General features: G+C 50.9%; 4 protein-coding genes across 4 annotated transcripts; 3 read left to right on the plus strand and 1 right to left on the minus strand.

The window, feature by feature from the left end:
* Window positions 1–784: 784 nt before the first annotated feature.
* J4E82_000601 (uncharacterized protein) lies at window positions 785–1380 on the plus strand (the record flags this gene model as incomplete). The annotated part of the gene is made up of 2 exons (XM_051726922.1): window positions 785–976; window positions 1030–1380. 2 exons carry the CDS (start codon window positions 785–787, stop codon window positions 1378–1380), a joined length of 543 nt encoding a protein of 180 aa, XP_051593347.1.
* A 1114-nt stretch (window positions 1381–2494) lies between these two features.
* On the plus strand, window positions 2495–4634 carry J4E82_000602 (uncharacterized protein; the record flags this gene model as incomplete). Its single annotated transcript, XM_051726923.1, has 4 exons — window positions 2495–3079; window positions 3141–3341; window positions 3396–3424; window positions 3635–4634. The coding sequence occupies 4 exons, from the start codon at window positions 2495–2497 to the stop codon at window positions 4632–4634; spliced, it is 1815 nt and encodes a 604-aa protein (XP_051593348.1).
* A 143-nt stretch (window positions 4635–4777) lies between these two features.
* Window positions 4778–11944, minus strand: J4E82_000603 (uncharacterized protein; the record flags this gene model as incomplete). The annotated part of the gene is made up of 1 exon (XM_051726924.1): window positions 4778–11944. One exon carries the CDS (start codon window positions 11942–11944, stop codon window positions 4778–4780), a length of 7167 nt encoding a protein of 2388 aa, XP_051593349.1.
* A 626-nt stretch (window positions 11945–12570) lies between these two features.
* On the plus strand, window positions 12571–16237 carry J4E82_000604 (uncharacterized protein; the record flags this gene model as incomplete). The annotated part of the gene is made up of 3 exons (XM_051726925.1): window positions 12571–12783; window positions 12837–16037; window positions 16115–16237. The coding sequence occupies 3 exons, from the start codon at window positions 12571–12573 to the stop codon at window positions 16235–16237; spliced, it is 3537 nt and encodes a 1178-aa protein (XP_051593350.1).
* Window positions 16238–16400: the final 163 nt, after the last annotated feature.

A 16400-nucleotide genomic window follows, 5' to 3' on the forward strand; every position in this document is an offset into this window, starting at 1 on the left:
ATGGATCATGCAGCAGATGGAATGCTGCGCAGGCTTTTTGTTTCTTGAATGTGGTGTTTTGGTTTGCGAGTTTGGCCTTGGGAATGCTGACTTGGAAGAAGACTGCCCAGGTGGTGGCACACGGCGCGGTGGGGTCTAGATAGACAGAGGATGGACGATCGTCTTGCGACATGCTGATAGAATTGATCATGCTGGCTAATAGCTCTTGTGTGGTTGCTACTGCAGCAAAAATCTGACATGATAATTGGATGGAGCACCTCTGAACAGTTCGAAGTCTCTAGGCTGGCATTGGAAGCGACGCCCTCGCTGTACGCTAGGCCTAGTGAAATGAGGATCATCAGTAGCGTTTGCCGCCTTATCCACAGCTGCTTTATGTCAGTTCCAATGGCACAAAATCTAAGGCTTTCGAGGCCTCCTACATTTCTCATGTCTAGAACATATATTTTCCTGGCCATCAGGCGTCCAAGGAGCCGTGACCATGTGGGTTCATTGTTCCTGCTAGGCATCTAACTACCCGATCCGGCAAACTTTCCTTTTTTTGCATAGGAAACGGGTTTTTGCATGGCACTTTCCAGGTGCTTGTTCATCGGCCTCGATGGTAGCCTAGCACGTGTTGTGCGGCTAAGATACCGCACAGGCAGCTCACTGTCTACGCGTAAGGCCACCAACTCTGAGTACATGTTTCTCACTTGTATAAAGCGATTCCGTATTCCACACTTCTGGACGCATCCTACTCGTCCTCCTATTAGTTCAGAGCAAATCTTACAACCATCAATTACACATCATGGTAGCTTCATTCACTCTTGGCCTCGCCCTGCTTCCGCTGCTTATCGGAGCATACGAAACCGACCCTCCGACTACCGCATCTCCAGATACCATCTCGGACTGCACATGGTGGCAGGTCGCTACAGAGACTGACACATGTGCGGGTATAAGTGAATACTGGGGCATCACAGAAGTGCAGTTCAAGACATACGTACGACTTAAATGCAGCAAGACGCACTCCTCTCATACTAACTCGTCGAACAGAACCCAAGTCTAGTAGATGGCTGCAACCTCGTTTCGGGAAATTCTTACTGTATCGAACAAAACTATGGTATAGTCCCAACGCCATCTGCGACTAGTAGCTCCGTAACGAGCGCTAGCCAGACACCCACACCCACTCCAACGACACCGCTGGAGATTTGTGAGGCTGAAGCTGGTGGCTACAAGAGATACTGTCCTCGTTGTTTGTCCCGCTGTGAGAACGAGACGAAGTACATGGATCAGTGTTTCTACAGTACGTTTTTGGCTATCAATAGCTGGGACAGTCAGTGTTGGCAGCATGGAGGCAGCGACTGTGCCAATAGGGCGGTTGATGAATACTGTCCAGACCAGTAGGCTATTTCGCGATAAGGCAGCGGCTTGAAGAAATGGGAAAGAGCTTGGGAAAACGTGAAATAAGATGAAGCTATGGAATCGAGGAAAGAGAGATTTCGATTTGAGGGGAAATGGTGCATCTTTATGAAGTATTGCGTAGCTTCAGTCGCGTCTACCAGGTTTCGCATTTCTATACACGAGCGGTGTGGTGCGCTTGTACATACAATGGTAGGGCGAAAGCGTTTTACAAGATCATATAGATGAAATTCCTGATCTAGCGGCGGCTGAGAACGGATGAGTTTTACGAGGCGTTATAGTCCAATCTGGTGAAGGAGTTGACAACGATCGTAACGCCATAGCGTTCGGGGTGAATGATTTACCCTCTACTTCCCTTCTCAACACCAGGTTTAGCTTCACGAACACTCAATTCTTCCAGCATCATCACCGAGTGCCGATGATTTCCGCTAGTACGTACTAGCACCATGACGTAACCACCAGACACAAGCTCCCCAAGCCTCTCCCTCCTTATGCGAACGGAAATATACTCGACACCACCTCGCCTAAAAGCAATGCTTGTACCTGGGTAGCAGCCGATATTAGAGTATCGATACGCGATGCTCTTCCCCGCAATCGAAACAATCACCCGATGCGAAATCTTGCGTTTCGCTCCCGAAGATCTCATCCGGTGACCAGCTAGCGAGCTTAACCACCGGCCAAGACTGTTTCCATCCACAACGTATTAAGATGAAGCACTCACGCCCAATTAGCGCACGTTTGCCTAGCAGAAAATGGTTTGTGTTTTCACACAAAACATCTTGATCCCGGGCCTATATGAAGGGTTCTGCCAGATTCAGGCGTCATCTCAGACGAAAAAGGACCGATCGAATATACGCATGGAGAGTTCATTGGTAGTCGGTGCGATGATTTTATCCCTTCGCAATCAAAACGGTTGCAAATTCAAAAGAGTGTGCTGTCACCAGCTAAGACAAAATGAAGAAAGATGCGATGGGCTTATTAGCATACTCAAAACAGGAGCGTTCTCGACTATATAAGTTGCTCTGTACTTGACTCAGTTATCCGCATCACTCCTCAGATCAGCTCGCAAATACCTTGATTGTATCGCATCTCGAACAGTATGAAGTACACATTGAGTCTCGCCATTGTGGCGCTTACTTTGGACACCGCCGTCGCATCTCCACTCAACATAGAGGCCCGACAGCAAGGTAGCGGAGCAGGCCCATACGCACCCGGCACATACAAGACCGACAACTCTCTCCAGGGCCACACAATCTACTACCCGACCAAGAACACCGGTTCCGAAAAGCTTCCTGTTCTCGTCTGGGGCAACGGAGCATGTAGCACTGACGGCCGCTCTAACTCCGCTCTCTTGCAGAACATTGCCAGCTATGGCTTCCTGGCTATCGCTGAGGGCGGTCCCAATGGTGGAGGTTCTTCAAATGCGCAGACCATGAAGCAAGCTATTGACTGGGTCACCAACAACGCTGGAAAGGGCGCGTACGCTAATGTCGATGCGAGCAAGATTATGGCGGCAGGATTCTCGTGTGGTGGTGTTGAGGCTATCGACAACATCTGGGATAGTCGCGTTGACACAATCGGAGTGATCAGTTCAGGTCTGCTTTCAAACACCAGCGCAGCTAGAGACTGGAGGAAGCCCGTACTTTTTGTACTGGGTGGTCAGGGCGACATTGCATTCCAGAACGTGAGTTTTGCCATACTCACCCTCTCTTCGTTCCTGGCATGTAGACTAACACGAGATAAAGGGCGAACGCGACTTCAAAAATCTTGCGCAGGGTGTTCCATCATGGAAGGGTAACATTCCTGTTGGCCATGGTGGTACACTAGGTGACGCAAACGGCGGCCGATTTGGCAAAGCCATTCTCAACTGGATGTTGTGGACTATGAAGGGAAATACGCAGGCGGCATCTTACTTTACTAGCGGCTACCAGGCTGATGGCTATCAAGTTGAAACTCATGATTTGAACCTGTTAAAGCCATTCTGAGGATCTGGACGTTAGAGGAGGAACGCTCTGAACATAGTCACAGAGTATGTCGGAGTAGAAATGACAGACGATTTCGATAAATGAAGACAATCGTAGCTATGTACATTACCACTATCGTGCTAAAAGTCTTATCCGAAAGCTATGAGATCTTGAACTTTGAAGTCCGCCCCTACACTCCACTAACCACTCTGCGTTAAAGCTCCCGTCGACATCCACCCCACCATACATCCCCCACTTCGTCATCATCCTCACAGCACCTACAACACAACCCATAGTCCAATCTCTTCAATCTCACAACTATCAGCCATCTGTCCCGAAATGTCCACAACAATAGGTATTCTCTCAATCGGCCAAATGGGCCTAGGCATCGCCCAACTTCTCAAAGCACATCACTACCGCGTGATCACGAACATCAGTGCTCGCAGCGACGCAACCAAATCCCGTGCCGAGTCTGCTGGAATTGAGCTGTTTGATACAGACGAAGACTTAGTCCGCAGTTGCGACTATATCCTTAGTATCGTGCCACCCCGCGACGCCATTGCAACAGCGAAACGCGTGGAAGTCGCACTAGCAAACGGACGTGACAGAGGAGGAAAACTACTTTACTACCTGGATTTAAACGCTATTAGCCCCTCCACAGTGAAAACAATGGCAAGATCATTCGAGCAGAATGCGCCGGGCTTGCGGTTCGTCGACGGAGGTATCATTGGCGGGCCACCATCGCCATCAGAAACAGAAACAAATGGGTGGAAAAGACCTGGTGTTCCCTTATCAGGTCCGCATCCTCTTCATTCAGCACCAGTATCCGGTACGCATTTGGCAGAAGTGCTGAATACACGCTATCTTGGCGCAGAAATCGGTACAGCATCAGGCCTGAAATGCTGTTTCGCGGCGCTGTCGAAAGGTTTCACGGCGTTGGCTTTGCAATCTTTTACCACCGCGTCGTCCCTTGGGGTGCTGAACCCGCTACTCGAGTACATGGACGTATACAACATTGGTGCGAGGCAGAAGGCGGAGAGGAGTGTTGTGGGATGCACGGGGAAAGCGTATCGTTGGGTGGAGGAGATGAATCAGATTGGAGCGTGTTTTGAAGAGGAAGGTGGGTGGAAGGGCGACGCGAAAGTCTTCAGGGAGATTGCAAGTGTGTTTCAGGGGTTGGCTGATGTTGTGGAAAGGGAGGGGAAGGACGAGATGGGAGATGTGGAGGGTGTTGTTGGCGTATTAGGTGAGGGGCTGAGGAAAGAGCAAACATAGTGGCAGCAGTATGCAGTTGTATACTTTTGTATAAGAACGTACTTTCCAACTTAGCTTGTAACAAAAAGTATGATCGAAATCAGAGTTCATTACCCCAGCGCCGCGCTAGCCAAACGACCCGTAGCCATATCAGTCTGATCTCATTAAGCTCTCCGAGCATTACGGCCTTCTCCACCAAAAGCTAGCGTGCGTCCCATATCCCTCACAGTGCTCGCTCCTCCTGCGCTGCTACCACTAACGCCTCTCTTATGCCCACCCTCCATACTGCTCCTTCCCTCAACCAACGCCCTCCGTCCATCAACACCCTGCCCAACGAGTCTGCCACTAAACTGATGCCAGCAGTTAGGCGCCTGGAGAATGTACTTCTCCATAGCAATCCTGAACCTATTACGATAATCACGAGGTGACGTGATGGTAGGCTTGTTCTTGCCGCGGTCCTTGATCCAGCTCTCCAGCTTTTTGTCCCAAGTATAAGTACGGATACAATCAATAATGCCCACGATGATCTCGCGTTGGGTGTCGTCGAAGCCTGCCATGAGAGAGTAATCCATAACGTTGTTTTGCGATAGGAAGAGCGTGTCGTTGAAGACGCTGGCTTTAAGTAGTTTCTTGGTGTGCTCACGGACGAAAATAGGTGTCTCAGAATATATGATGTCGACAAGATTCTCATCAAGAAGAACTTCGTCGCGTTCGCCTGTGGCTTGGATTTTGCGGTTGCGCATGCTACCCTTCAAATCGTAACGGCGGTTGGGTTCACGGTCGTAGAACAGATTCTCCATGACCAACATGTACCAATCAAAGTCTCGACCTGTGGGTGTCTTGATCTGGACTTGGAAAAGACCGAACATCTTGGCGATAACACTAGGCAATGACTTGAAGAGGTTCTGATGCGTGAAAGCAAAGTAGTTGGGGCCAAACTTGAAGAAGGCTTGCACTTCAACTGGAGAGAGTGACTTGAGGACGAAGCGGTCGTCGAGCGTCTTCAGAAAGATCGACTTGGATTTCCCGCCCTTGGAGTCCCACTTCGAACAGCGGGATAGAGACTCAACAAAACGTTCTGCTACACCGCATTTGCGGCGAAGGGCATCAAAGGACTGGGCATAGAATATCTTGCAGTGCGCTTTGACTCCGCGATTTGTGAAACTGTAGCGGATGTTGTGGTTTTCCTCATGTAGAAGATTACGTTCGACTGATTCTTCGAACGTCTCCATCACACCATTGCCCGCTAGGTTGTCATCGCGAAAATTCTGCCGCTTAGCAACGTAATCTGGACACGACAGCGCCAATGCGATGATGGAGCTAGGCTCGTCTTCTCGAATAATGATATCGGAGTTCTCCCAAACATGTTCAATCTGCGAGAAAGGATACTCAAGTGGTGTCCATCCACTTGCTGAGCGCTCGGACCAGAAGCTGGTAAGAATTTTGAGAAGGGTGTTCTTCTCGTGTTTGGGCAGCTCAAGGGAATTCTCTAGCTGCGAGTCACTCAAATCCAAAAGCTTGGAACCCGAAAGACTTTCTGGCAGAGGGATGTCTTCGGGTGTAATCTCTGTATCACTAATGTCGTTCTCTGTATCTGACGGAAAGTGACTTGGAGACTTGGGTGACTCGTCACTGCTTGGAAGTTGAGCCATAGCGTCCTGGGGATGACGCTCTTCGACTGGCGACTGCGAGGCCGTTGTTGTATCGTCCGTACGCTCCGTAAGGGTGCTATCACCAAGTGTGCTATTGTCTAGGCTTGCCCGTGGAGGGGTTGGAGTACGTATGTCTTCGTCAGAATCCTCATTTTCTTGAACCGCGTCATGTACGTTCTTATATACCTCAACAACCGGTTTAGAAGAAGCAAGTGGGAACGCGCGCACTTGTCTGGCCCGATCGTTACGCCGCTCACGCATACGCTGGTTTTGAAACTCTCGTGATAGCTGTTCAAAATGTTGTGCAATCTTCGATACTTTGTTCTGACTCTTGTAGGGAATCGAACGAGGTATTCGGGATGAGGCTTTAGATTGTTTTGGCGTGGTCAATCCCAGCCCAAGTCGCTCAGTCATACGCTCAAAAGCTTTCGAAGAATCGTTTGTGTTCGGCTTTGGACTAGTAGGCCCGTTATTGACAGTGGTCGAGCCTGGGAAAGGACCCAGATGCTTCGCGATATTTCCAGGTTGGGACTGTGTCCTAACGAGTGATGTTGGCCTGGCTGGTGTCTCACGTCGACCGGTTTCGACCAGTCGCGGTATCTTGCTCTCTGCTGTTGGAGTCAAAGCTGACGGCAGCGGAGATGGACTACTAGGCATGTTTTCGATAGCTTCCGCAAGCGATTTGTCGATCGGGTTGACTTTGGGAAGACTAGTGGGTGTAGGTGACCCCTCATCGAACTTGCTTGGATCGGAGGCAGCAGTGGGAGTTTTGGTCAGTTCTTCACTGGTAGTTGTAGAAGTTTCGGGGTAGTTGGAAGGCACCGCCAGATCCAAATGACGGACGTCCTCTCGCTCCAGTGCCTCGCGTGGGGTTTGAATTGGTAAGTCCAAATTAGTTTTGGGAGGAGTGGGCGTCCTGGGCTCAGATGTCTGCTCTTCTCCATTGACTGGTTGGTCGCTAGCTGCGCTCTCTTCTTTGACGACGGAGCTCAACATGTCGCGCGCCATCTCAGGCGACATGTTAGAAGGCCTAGGCGACAGAGCAATTGACTCATCTTTCTCATCGATATATGAATCATCTGCACCTGATTCGGTGCCTTCATCGACAGACGCCAACGAGCTCGTGGACTCGTCGCGCTCCAGAAATCTCTTTAGTTGCATATTCGCGTACCTCCTAATGTCCCGCTCAGACGGGAAGAACTGCTGCTCAAACTCCAAAAATGTCACATCCCAGGCAATAGCCTTCTCCTGAATCGCGCGAATTGCGCGGTTCATGGGGATGATTTCGTAGTACTTGGAATTCATGTACTTGTCTTGAAGCTTGGCCTTCAGCCACTCGTGTTCTTCGTTTGCGCGCTTCAGAAGTATCTCAACTTCCTTCCGACACAGATCTACCTTCTCTGGAATGACATCTTCAACATGTATTCCCTGAATACGGGCGCGAAGTGAGTCCATGAAGCAGTCCAACTTCTCTTCGATCATCGAATACTGACTGTTCTTCAATCTCAGGTCGCTGTCCACCTTCCAGGTCACGTTTGGTTTGGGTGCAATAACTTCGTACATTGGTACGGGATCGTACTGGATACGAAGAGCAACATTGTTGTAGCCAAAGTAGCGGACGTGATCCTTGTGGATGTCGTGTGGACATATGCCTGCTCGCGGATGCAGCTTGGTGCTCCAGAAAGTCAATTCGAGATACTTCGCGAAGGAATATCTCCAACTCCATTCAGACATCGGGAACGCTTGCGTCTCCTGGCCACATATCCTGCAACAGCTCCACATGAGGATGGTCTGGTACATTCCCTTAATCTTTGCCGGATGCTTTTGGACGATAACCGTCATCTGACCTTCACCATGCACGTATTGTCTGGAATGATCGAGCATTCTTCGGTCGCAGTTACCTACTTCACAAGCAACGCCAGCTGACGTGCATAGATCTTCGACATATTGGCCTAGAGTACAGTCAGGTGTGAAGCCATCGTCGTAGTCGTGCTCTTGATAGAAGCCAAGTGCGATAATCTCCGGGCCGATGCAAGGAGTTGATGTTGTAGTATTGACAACACTGTATAGGACGGCAATCTTCTGGTGGTTGAATGGGTCGTAAAGATCAGTGTTACCTGAGAGATACTGCTCCCATTGTCGCTTTTGAGTCAGGTACTGATGCATCGCTTTGTCGTACTCTGATGCATGCACTGCAGATAGGAACTCCCGCACTTGCTTCGAAGCCTTTTCCACCACAGTGTGGACCATCTCAGGTTGCACGAGTTCGAACTTTTGGCCAATTTCTCCTGGCTTCTCGTCGTTCTCACCAGCAGTATATTGGTTTTTGAGCTTTTTTAGATGACCAAGCTTTGCTTCATACTGACGAGCCTGTTCGAGCAGGTAAGGTTGCATGAACTTGACAAAAGGCGAAGAGGAGAGGATCTTAGTGCGGTGGTTTTCGACCATGTCGCTGTAGTATGATGGTGCAGCGTCGTTAGACTGTGGGTTGTTGCCGTCGGATAACGTGCTGGTAGGTTGAGAAGCGGGATCACTTGTGCCGGTTTGGGATTGCAAGCTGTCCTGATCATGACAGTTCGAGGCAAGAGTACCAGTGATAGACGCCGTCGGTGTATCTATAAACTCGTCACGCATCAGGCAAGTCTCGAGCCTGAGGTTGTACACCACATATGTCATAAACTCAGTGACACGTTTGAGCCTGACCAAATCATGGCTCTCGGCACCTCGCAAGACAATCGTACAACCAAGCTCTTTCTGGCATCCAGAAAGAAAGATGTAAGTCTTTCTCGCATTCTTGTGCACATAAGTTTTGACGTCAAAGCTGCCACAGGATCCAAGGTGAGACGGGTCTATCGCCAACTTATCCACTGAAGAGATCATCTTCGAGTTAGTACATCGCGCTACTGCATTGAGAACTGTAGGCTTGACGTTATAGACTACAGCAATCCCTTCTTTCTCTAGAAATTCGAGTGCCAGACCAGACACGTTGCGCTGTACGAGCAGGACATGAGGCTCGAGAGCTGCGATACGACTGACAAGATTGCGGAGGTACTCCCGCTCCTGCGCAATGACAGGCTCGAGACTCATAAAATGTGCTTGGTGACGTGCGTACTCGATAGCAAAAGTGATGATCGCAATCCTTGGATTAGGTATGTTGCGTGGCATACTTCGCAGGGCGACGTTCTTCGTGAAAACCACCCCAGAGATGTATGCCGTATCCTTTGGCTTGCCACCTGGAATTTTCTTAAGTTTGATGTAGTTCCTCACATCAATGTCGTCGCCTCTGTCTACGTCAGGATTGACATCGTCTGTGCACTGGCGCAAGATTGGGATCAAGGCCTTCTCCCAACTCGACGCGTGCGGAACACCGGCATCATTAAGCATCTGTATCAGCAGCTTTCGCGCATGATCTAAGCTTGCTCTGTTAAGCTCAACTTTGGGCGTCATTCCTTGCATCGATGCGCTGCGAGTGATTCTTCCTCCTGGCGGTGTTGGCGAAGGAGATGGCTGGAGTTGCGGCGTTCCTGGTCCGCTAGCACCGTAGCCGGTATACGGTCTCAACAGAGTGTTGCTCTTAGACCGCCTTGGGGAGGCTCGATGAGTTATACTGCTTACACTCAGGTTCCTTCGTCGGGACGGACGATTGCCGTTGCGACTTGTGATGCTAATGTTATCCGCATCTCGAGCATGACCGGCGCCTATGACACTGCTGTCACCAGCTCTTGACTTGCCCTTTCTCATCGCAGCCAACAGGCCACCCAAGCCACTTCTCTCGTTATCTAGATTTGCGCTAGCAGCAGGGTCTTCTCTCAGGGTCGCGAAGATGCTGGCGTGATCTTCTTCGCTTGAGCCCTCGTCTGACATGAAGGGCGCAAGATCAGGGTCAATTATGTTATCGTGGTGAAAAGCTGACAGACTTGGTTGGCTGCGCGAGTTGTCGTGGTACTGATGGAAGGGCGCGCGATCGTCATGCTTGACATGGCGCATGTGCTGGTGTTTAGAAGGGTGGCGTTTGTGGCTCGACGACCGGGGTCTACCACCTAACGACCGCAAAGATCGTGAAGAACTCGGACGGGCTAAAGTCTGAGGGCCGACTTCTATGACATGTGAACGGCGTTTCTTCTCACTGCCCACTTTCCGAGACATGGGTATGCTAATGGTAGGTGTTCCAATCTTGGTGTGATCACTCTCGACATGGTCAGCTTCGTCATCATCCGAGTACTCGGCTCTGTCACCGTTGTCGTATATGGAAGTTTGATCACCGTCATCTGTGTAGTCGGAAGAATCGTCGTCATGGCCATATATGATACCTTCACATGGTTTGCAGACCTTCAGATTGCTTTGTTGTCCGAATATCTTGCCTGACACAATGGATGTGCACTTGGAGTCGAAAATTTGCCCACACGTACGACAGTGATGCTTACGTCTGAAGGTGGTAAAAGCATCACCACAGCTAAAACATGCTTTAGCATTCTCATCGCGCATCCAGAATTCGCGATCTAAGATCTTCCGTCGCATTTGAGTGAAAGTGCTACGCGACATGTTGTGTACAGCGGGCGCAGCTTGGGCTTGTCGTTGTATCTCATCGATGGGAGCCACAGCAGGAGTGCGTATTGTGGAAGTTGTGACTACAGAACTTAGACCATCGGAAGAAGAGGCTCGCGAAGGCCGGTAGCCTGGCAGGTGCGAAGGACCGACGTGAAGCATGGGAGGCCGTTGTGGCTCAGGTGCGTGTATAGTAGCCTGAGAATCAGCAGCGCGACTGAGTGAGATTCTTTCTGGAGACTTTTCAGTCTGTTCCCTCGCCTTATTCGGCGCAGAACGGGTAGGTTGATACTGGCTATCGGCTCGGGAACTGACCCTGCTCAGACTTTCACGTGGTGTGTCTGACGCAGCCTTGAAATTGGCGCCGTCACTCGCTTGACCCTCGCCTTTCACAAGCACCATGTCGTCTTCGTCCGTATCGTCACTTTCCTGACCGACAAGGTCAAAGTCGCCCTTCCGTTTTCGAGCAGCGCTGTCTCGGCTCGGAGGAAAATGTGGAGAGTTCAGCCTCTGGCTTCCTAGTGTAGGATCTCGCGGTGTGTTGCTCCTCGGCAGGTCTACGTTGGAGATGCTCTGGTGCCTGGAGTGGACGCTCACAGGACTCAAGATGGAGGAGTCGTCGTGTTTGGCTGCATGCGCCGTGTCCACACTTGGGGTTATTGAGGGTCGGGAGCGCGTGGTACCCAGGGAAGCTTTTGATGCATTTAGCGAAGCTTTGCTTGACAGTGTGGTACTGGACATGTTGGAGTCGCGAGAGGGAGGCAGTGCGTCGGGAAAGGTGGCCGTTGCTGGTGACTGCATGCTCGAGGACGGCCTAGACGTGGCTACGGGCGAAGATATGGAAGGGCCCCCTGGGCTACGGTGGACTGCTGCAGACTTATACGCTGGTGAAGTTGTACTTCGGCCATCTTGAGATTGTTCCCTGACGCCGCCCACTGACGCTCTGAGGCGACTATACAGCCCGCTGAAGCCGCCCTGTACGAGGTCTATGCCTTTAGGTTCACCAACCGAGCTCGGGGCTGGAGGGACGGTAAAGTCGTCAAAGGTGGTAAGCGTGTCGGAACGTGATGCTGTGGCATGCATCTGGTAGAGCGAAGGCGGCTGCAACGACCCCCGCCGCGAGTCTCGAGACATGGTTGCTGTCAGAGGATCGGGCGTCTGCGAGTGAGGTAGAGTGTGTCGGATATTTGGAGGCCGAGCGGCGTCCGACAGTGATCAGTGAAGGACAGCATCAGGCTTCATGGAGGAACACGGTCTGATAGCGGGCGAGGTGGAGTCGACAATGTTTAGAATCTCGTTACACGTGTATTGCTTGTTCGGCCAGTAGCGAGGGAGGCCAGATGAGTGGCTTCATGGAACTTGCAAAGAAAACTCCAGGCATCGACGGGAAGCTTCGACTGCTCGGGTAGCTGAAGCATCACGAGGTGCATACAGCAAGCTAGGTATGCAAGATACGCGGTGGGCGATGACGCGCAGCCGCCAAGAGTTTCCGCCTGAGGTCTGCTTGCACCTCCGCCCCCCACGTCCCTCGGCATGGGCGCATTTTGGCTACGAGATGCAGCTATGCAGCCGCCGTGAAAGGTCGCACAAGACATGAATGCGCTGAAACCAAGTGGAACACCAGCTGCTGTTCCTCTCCATCTGGACTTGTACCATGTTGTTTCCTTTACCCCGCACACGGCTTGTTGTCTTCCATCTGTACGCATCTCGCCGGGACCAGACGCGTCGCGTCTTCCCCTCGCGCCTAGAGCTCACATTTTATGGCCATTCGTCTCACCGCTTGGCTTGAAGACGCATTCGAGTCACAGCTGCTGCTAGGTAACCAATGGCTTCAGGACCAACACGAGAAGAAAAAATCTCGTAGCAGGCAGGAAATAGATAGACAGCGAAGCGCGTACCACGATAACGGCTCGTCCCTGGATACTATCAATTACCCTGACCCCGAACACAACTGCATACTGCAGGTCCTCAAGGCATGTAATTGCGCACCACCTCTGGCTCTCTCGCCTAACTTTCAATACCTCAGGTTTCTCCACTTACGTTTTCTGACGGCCGGAATCAAGTAGTCTCTCACCTTACACCTGACTGCGCTCGGGACTTCTTACAGCGACACCCCACTGTGTTACACCTGACCGCAGGCACGACCATAGCCGCCCGAAAATACACTGTCCGATTCACCTCATACGGGCCGCCTCCCGAAAGACTGCGCTTGGTGCTCAACCAGATTGATTGGCTAGGCGAGAGTTGCGAACTACTGCAAACCCAGGGCAGCGCAACTTTACGATCGCTACACGCTTGCAAGCAGATTGGGCGTCTGCTAGAGCAGCTGCGCCATATCCGCGCGCTCGAAGACCGCCGACGCTTAGCACCCGGTGTTGAAGAGGCAGACGTTGAGGCAAAAGACGACGCTGCGGTAGATGCTACGCGTCAGAACAACAATATGTCGGACCGCAATGCGCTTCACTCCCAGATGCAGGACACGCAAGCACCCTTTGCAACACAAAAACCAAGACCCTCACGTCCGCGGGCAAGCGAAGATGAGCCGCAGATTATAGGAGTGAACAGGCTGGAGCCGGTAATGGCTGGGGACACGCAACGAGTCGAAATACGACCAGGAGCTGCAGATACCGACTTTGAGAAACGCAATAATTTGCTAAACCTATTAAACCTGCGCCCGAAGCTCAGCGCCAGCACACACGCCACGACTTCTGGGTCAAGCTTTATACAGGACGCTTTCAGGAGGCCGCAAAATGCTCCTGCGCTACCCGCAGATGAATCTCCTGAATCCCCATCAGATCCGTCGCATCAGCAACCAACACAGCTCGAAACAGAAGTTGAAAATGGAGAGCCTGCGTCATCTGCGCCAAACTATAAGAAGATGGTCAAAAAAGCAGGGGATATCTCCCCTAAAGTTGCAAAAGCTGCCGAACACTCTCGAGTCGAAGAGCAAGACATCCAACAAAGCCTTATTGAAGACAGTAGTGATAAACCACCTGAGTGCTCTTGGATGAAAGACTTGGTCTTCAACAGCGAGACATTACAGGTACCGAGAAGTCAGGCGCAATGTCTAAGCAAAGAAACTAGTTGGCTAAAACCTCCACCTGGGGTGCAGCCTTTCCAGAATGGAAATATGCCCTACTCGATACTCAAGAACATCCACCTAATAGCTGACGAGAGAGCTGCTGCTGAAACCGATAGTGGGTCAGACGCAGATCCGTCGCCAGAAAGCCCTGATTCATCGCCCGAATCTTTAGCCCCAAAGATGCAAGATGAGGAGCCTGCAACTACTCAGGAAGACGATGATACAGCTAGTCAGGTGACCTGGCAATCCTCTCCAGAGCCACCAGAACGTCTGCCGAGGCGTCACGAGGAACTCCCTCCGGACTCAAGTATGGAGAAGCAAGCATCTCATTCACATGATGACAATCCAGCCGATCTCTTATCTTCGCCGCCTGGTCCTGCTGCATCTGCCGATTCTGATGAGGAAATGGAGATGGAAGAGTCTGTTCCACAGGCCTTGGGAGAAGACCTTGCACAACGAAAACAACCACCATCAGCGATCGACAAGCTTCCAGATGCTGTTTCCCTACGCTCTCCCATAATTCACGTAAAGGATACTCCATACGGCAAAGGCAAGAATGCCTCAGAACCAAAAAATGCACAAAAGTCAAGTAGCGCGTCGAAACCCACGTCATCTACCTCAATAGTTCACAGTACATATGATACGCCTAGTCTATCTGATCTCGCTGACGTCGGAAACTTCGAAAGTGTCAAGGAGTATCCGTCGCATACACAAGAGAAAGACATAGGCAGTGAGCGCAAGGAAGTTGAAGTACATCATGGCAAGGCCAAGGATGTGGATACCGATAATGTCGAAGATGTAGAGATGCTCGACATGTCTCCAGCCGCACAAGATCTCAACAAGGAAAATGCTCGCGTTGTCGTAGCTCCAGGACAATTACCGAATGGCTTGGATGGCGAGGGTGTGCTTACGTCTGCGTCGCACGCAACCCCATACTCGGTGCACTTATCTCAGAACAATGGTGACTTGGATGTATCACCGATGGTACCTCATCACCCCCCACAACCTACCAAACGTAAGCTCATTAGTTCGCCAACCAAAAGCAATCGACGGCAACCTAAAAGGCGAGAAATCAAGATCGTCGGCTTCGGAGATGATGTATCGTCTAATGTTGACCTAGTAGGCTCACTGCGCAAGGATCGGGAAGAATCCTTGCGCAGATTTCGGGAGCAACGTAACTCAAGCACAACAAGCTTTGAGAATCAACCCGAGCTTGAAAGCAAGCCTACCGTTGATGATGATTCGGACATCATGGAGATCGATGGTTTTGATCAAGTGACGAAGAGGGAGCCATCTTCTAGCCTATCTCCTCGACACCAAGGTCTTTACGACGAACCTAGCCCCAGAAGAGCACAGCCCATTACAAGCCCAGCGCCTCAGCCATCTCATTCGCACGCCTCCTTCCAAGCTCATCCAAGCGATACTCTGACACGCGGGCCAGCTCCGATACATGCTGAACCCTTGTCGATATCGTCCGAGGATATAGATGAAGATAGCAACACGACAGTCTTCCAGTCCTTCAAGGCGGCATATCCAGAGTATAACGGCAATGAGAAGCACTTTGAGAATCAATGCAATCAGATGTACCAGCTGGAACAAGAAGACAAGATGGTGCCAAAATGGCAGTGGGACGATTTTATCATCCGTAATAGGACAGATTATAGCCAGTACGCTATGGACTGTATTGATCAAGGAGAAAACCCTGAGCCGTACTACCGCTTCTACAAAGATAACATTCGCAACACGCTGTACACGCGGGGCATCATTCAGAATACGAAAACATTACAAAGAGCACTGGAGGAGCTAGGTGTTGCACGTACAGAGACTAGCAGACCTAGACAACCACCTCAGTCTATTCAGAAGCCGAAGCCTGCTAGGAAGTCGTTGCCAGGTGCTTTCGAACAGCCCAGGAAATCTACACACGATCGCGTCAGCGGCAACTCGTCTCGCCCGCGCCATTCTCTCCCCGCGAACCCACATGTCCGCCCTAAAAGCCGCGTCCAACCTGCTTCGCCCGCATCTTCATCACGACCGCAGTCGAGATATCCAAACCCTAAGCTTGACGATCAGGGCAGTTCTCGCGATAAATTTAAGGACTTCTACTTCGGCTATCAGCGTATTACATCCCTAACTGGCAGCACCGCAGTGAGTTCCACGCCCACGAGGAGTGACAAAGCTTCGAACAAACCATCTGAAAAATCTTTGGGCTAAGGTATGTATAGGTCGATGGCAATAAGCAGTGGCCACAGAATCTGGCTGGTAGACCAACTGTTGCTGATGTGTTGCCGCCAAGGAAAAAGGTTGATGTGCTGGATTGGGGGGATGTCCTGGGAAAGATGGGCTAGACAGGTGGGAAGTGAAGTACTTTGGGGGCTTTGACATTGGACTTAAGTTTGTTTGGCTTATAAACTAGGATACCCAGGACTATTGCTTATGTGTGTGCGAAGTGTTTTGGATAGTGCTAGGATATAGGGTTCTGTTGCATCATTACATGATCATGTGGATATC

The sequence above is a fragment of the Alternaria postmessia genome (genome assembly GCF_024291825.1).
Source record: "Alternaria postmessia strain BMP 2775 chromosome Unknown scaffold_2, whole genome shotgun sequence".
NCBI classification, from domain to species: domain Eukaryota; kingdom Fungi; phylum Ascomycota; class Dothideomycetes; order Pleosporales; family Pleosporaceae; genus Alternaria; species Alternaria postmessia.